Here is a 4,823-nt window from a genome sequence, read left to right as displayed (position 1 = left end):
AAAGCCCTGTTGGTGCAGTCTCACCCCCTCCCCTGTCGGTCCCCGTCTCTTCCTCCCATCGCCTGAAAACGTCACGCCTTCTGTTTGGGTATTGTAATGTCGTCTCGCGACATTTCCTTCCCTAAAAAAAAAGAAAAGAAACGCGATCCATAAGATATCGCGAGGCTTCCCTCCCCCCCCAGCTGTAGCCCACCCTTCAGCGAGGCCGTCTGCAGTGTGTATAATTGCAGCGAGGGAAGCTGTCGGAGTCTAGGAGGAGCTGCGGCAAGGTCGACAACAGCATCCTGCCCTGAACGACAGAAACAACCAGAGGTGGACGGCATTTAGTGCTGTGGTTCCGTACTACAGAAGGTAAAAGGAGAATTTTGGACTTATTGTCGCGGTTGAAGAAGGAGGAAAGTGCTTTAAAGTTTCCAGCCCGTAGCCGCATGTTCTGAGGAAGCTAACGAGCTATCCTCAACTACTGCCGCTCTCCGCACGGCTGCCCTGCGCCTCCTCTGACCGGGCGGAGCAGCGTGTTCTTCCCGTTAAATAGGAAGACAGTTATTACCGGGCGACTCCCGAGCTTCCACACTTTGTCTAGTTAGATTTGTGGGCTATAAACAGTTTTTCTCCAACACGGTTTCTACGTTCATTAGTGTTTTTGTGCCATGTCAGCACCATCCTCCGCGCCTTCCGCCCCGGCAGAGAACGCCGCGACGGAACATGATTTTCTAGTCCCAGATGCGGGGCAGAGGCCGCCCGGTCCAACGCCCAGCCAGAGCCGGTTCCAGGTGGACCTTGTTGCTGAGGCTGCGGGCGCCAGCGATGATAAGTCCCCGAGCTCCGACGCTTCCGCCACTGCCACGGAGGGTCCGAGTACTGACCCAGGGGTCGGCAGCGAGGAAGCCAAAGGCCGGTTTCGGGTGGTGAACTTTGCCGATCCGAGCGGAGCGGGGAGCCCTGCATCTCCAGAGGCAGCGCCGGCTGAGGGATTGCAGAACGGGGACACGGTGATGAGCGAGACCAGCTTGCATTCATCTACAGGGGGCCAGCATCACTATCACTATGACACCCACACCAACACCTATTACCTGAGGACTTTTGGTCACAACACCATCGATGCCGTGCCCAACATCGATTTCTATCGGCAGACAGCAGCGCCGCTGGGGGAGAAACTCATCAGACCCACCCTGTCGGAGCTGCATGACGAGCTGGACAAGGTAAGGCCCCCACATGGCTGCGAGAACGGAGTGAGTTAGGCATGACATCGCTGTGTAGATGTGATTTCATTGTGTAGAAATGAGCTTCGTTTTAATAACGTGGAGCGGACATCATTAGTTCCAGAGGACTGTCACATCAGGTGCTCACATCCTCAGTTGCTGCTCAGACACTACAGACCCTCTAATGTCATTCTAGGTCATGTGTTGAGCAAAGGTACTGACATTCTTTGCAGACACAAACGGCATGTGCTTCTCCTTGACTGCTCCCTCTAGTTCACAGCAGCCTTACAGGACTGAGGTTGTGTTTCGTAGCACTGAGGGATTTAGGACTGGAGCTCGGTTGGAATCGGATGTTTGTGTGGTGCTGGGATGATGTTTACATTTTGTCCAATAAATTTAACACTACATAAACATAATCTATGAAAGTGTGTCACAAGTTGCTGTTTTGTTTTGTGTAGTGAAAACTTCCTGGCCGTTCTTCTCATGTTCAGACTAATTAACCTCATTCACTGGTATGCTATGCAGCCACAAGATTCCAATGCCCCTGGCATTAATGTGTTGTTTGAAACCGTAACTCATCTCAGAAGGGTTTTCATCAGCCACATGAACAGCATAGCTGCCCCCATTAGGACACAAGAACATTAGTCAAGTCCAACATTGATGTTGTGTGATAAAATCCATCAAAAGACTTCAAACACACATTAAAAAAGAACAAGTAATTTCAAAATTGGGACCAAAAGTGTGTGGACACGCTGGATACTGGTCCTCAGATACAGTTTCCCCTCAGCTCGCACCAGGATTACACCGTCAGTGACTAAACAAAGAGCTTGAAAATGAATTGTTGAGTCTTCATCTTGATCACACGTGGCCTGATCTCTGATTTTAAAGAGTTATTTGTAGTGCAGAGCTGTGAGCTGTAGCTTGTTTATCTGACACCGAGTAACCTTTAATTATCAAGGTTATATTTTGATAACTTTAAAGCAACTGTTGGCAGCAGTAGCCTGATTTAATACATCAAATCCCAGGTGAATTTGTTCTGCGTTCTCGCTCTGGAATAGAAAACTATTCCAAAGCCGATACTTGTAACAGCTATGGCTGGAAGACATTTGTGAAATGCAGCACGTAATCTGTGACTGTCCTTTTTGTTTTTGTGTAATCAAAATTAGGAATTTAAAGCAAGATAAGCTAAGTATTATTAGAATTACTGATAGCAAGTCTGTGAATAAGTGGAGCATTGTCTTTGTAGCCTTTTGCCTGTGGCCTTGTACATGTTCTTCTGTCTGAGTTACCATAAAAAAAAACCCCACTGATCTTTGATTTTGAAGTTTTTAAGCAGTCCATCTGATACAGGATGTTTGAGGCTAATACGGATATTTGTGAGTTAAAAAGATTTAATAAAAGCTTCACAGTTCATATTGGTTTAATAACATCTTTACCATTTGTTTGCAACTAAGCTAATAAGAAGTGGGAGAATACAGTGTAAAAATAAGTTCTGAAGACGCTGGTTTGAAATAACCACAGTCATATCCTTGGCATTTGTGTTCTTCTGTTCTGTATTTACTTTTTTTTCTACAAAGTTTAGATTATTTATGCTCTGATACAAGGTTTTATCCATATTGCCCCTCATGAATTGATCGAGTTACGTGCTCACCAGGGTAATGAATCATGTCGTATGAATCAGTCCATATTTTTGTCATAATTCACAAATAACCACATTGAGCCAATCCTTGTTGAAAATGTGTATGTTAAAAAGCAACTAGTGACCCAGATCTCAGTGCTATGATGAAGGCCCCGTGAATCACCCAGTTTAATAATAAGTAGGCAGTTTTTTTTAAACTTACTGATCTAGTTAAAATGCTAAGTAAGTGTTGGTTTTTAAGTCTTAAATGCTGTTGCGCCTGTTAGTGAGTATCTGAGATTCAGACAGACTGACTTGTTTTACCTCAGTTTCTATCACTCTCCCTCTTTGCCGTCTTTGAATCCTTTGACAGCCGAGCTCTGTATCTTTTGCCAGGTAGAACTTCCACACTTATTCCAGTTGTTCCTTTAACCAGAAACCCAGCCTTTATTTTTGTAAAAGATTTTGGACACACTGTTATAGCGAAAGTGAGGCTTATAGCAAACCAGTTTAAGACTTTACATTGTGCATTCAACATTTACATCATAATGATAAATTATAGCAAAAAAAACAAACAAACAAACAAACTTGTGTATTGCCACTTGAAATGATCAAATAATGTGTTTCTCAAGCTCAAAAACCACTCATGGACCAGTTGGTCTAAGTGATGCTGGACATGCTGGTTTGCATACACTCTAGAAAAAGATTCAATGTTAAGACACAATTTTCTGGCTGTTTATACTCTCAATATACCAGAAGTGAAACAACACCCAATCGATTATCAATGCAGTTGATGTACAGAGAGTCTTGAAACTCAGTCAGCACAAGTGTGTAAGTTGGTTCTGTCCTGGGCCTGTTTGAAGAAACTGCATTCAGCTATCAAGATATGAAAATGGGTTTTACTTGCATTATTTATCCAGATGACTCTGAAAGCCTGCTTTCAGGACCAGTTTTGAGACGTCAAGGGCAACATCAGATTTGCATACTTTTAGATATTCTGCGTGTAGTTTTCTTTTCATGATAAAAGAAAGTCAAATATGATGTCTTTAGTTCCACACTGTAGAGTACAAGAGGTAGGGTTGTACTTTATTTGGTCAGCTCTGGGTTAAAGTGTGCTGAAGATTACAAAAGATATAGTTGCTAGCCTGGTGAAGTGGACTGCACTGAGTCCTGAGTGGTACAGTAGAAATCAGAGACCCAGCTCCTACATCCAGCCTCTTTGTCCATTGGACTTTGCTTATCTACTGTACTTGCAACTCATGACACACAAAGATGCAGATGATGAGCAAAATATAGGAATTACATGACCTTGAAGCTTTATGCAACAAGATGCCCAGAACCAGACCAGACCAGACCAGACCTGACCAAAGAAGATGGGCTGCTGGCCAGTTAAGATAAGTTATAAACCTTTGGAGTTAGTTTCAAATATATATGTAAGAGGTGGATTTGGAAAACCTTGCCAGGATTCTGAATAAGAGGAGTTAGAAGAATTTCATTCACAATTATTCATATAGTGCCAGTTTATAACATGAGTATTGTCAGGGTACTTCATATATTAAGGTGAAGACTGTATAATATTATCTTTTCAAGTTAAATCCCATGAATCCAACAACTCCCTTTCAGCAGCACTTGGTGATCGTGGTAAGAAAAAAAACTCAGGTTTAACAAGAAGAAACCTCCAGCAGGGCACAACTTGGGGATGGTGGCCATCTGACCAACATTGTCATTTGGTCACACCTTCCACCTGGTCACAGGTGAAACACCTCACTAGCTGAACAGTTGCTTATTGATAGACTCCACATTTACAGATGGTCCTTAAACACCTCACATTGGAGACTGTGGTATACCCTGCTAGGGGGCTGCAGTGTGACCATTATGTGAGCAAAATTACTTTGAAAAGAGTGAAATAAAGTGTCCTAAAGTCAAATTTGCCCAAGGTGAAATTGAGTTATTTTATCCACATTCACTGTTTTCTATGAGCGGAGAAAACAGTGCACGTTGGT

General features: G+C 43.4%; 1 protein-coding gene across 1 annotated transcript in view; it reads left to right on the top strand.

The window, feature by feature from the left end:
- The first annotated feature begins 252 nt into the window (after positions 1–252).
- Positions 253–4,823, top strand: part of slc12a2 (solute carrier family 12 member 2) — a 70,494-nt gene continuing 65,923 nt past the window's right edge. The window contains exon 1 of the mRNA XM_008300924.1: positions 253–1,202. Within this exon, the coding sequence (XP_008299146.1) occupies positions 651–1,202 (552 nt within the window). The 5' untranslated portion in view covers positions 253–650. The remainder of the gene's footprint in view (positions 1,203–4,823) is intronic.

This window comes from Stegastes partitus, unplaced genomic scaffold (genome assembly GCF_000690725.1).
Source record: "Stegastes partitus isolate 25-593 unplaced genomic scaffold, Stegastes_partitus-1.0.2 Scaffold1608, whole genome shotgun sequence".
In the NCBI taxonomy this organism is placed as follows: domain Eukaryota; kingdom Metazoa; phylum Chordata; class Actinopteri; family Pomacentridae; genus Stegastes; species Stegastes partitus.
The sequence above is the reverse complement of the archived record's forward strand: the minus strand, read 5'-3'. Positions and strand labels throughout refer to the sequence as shown.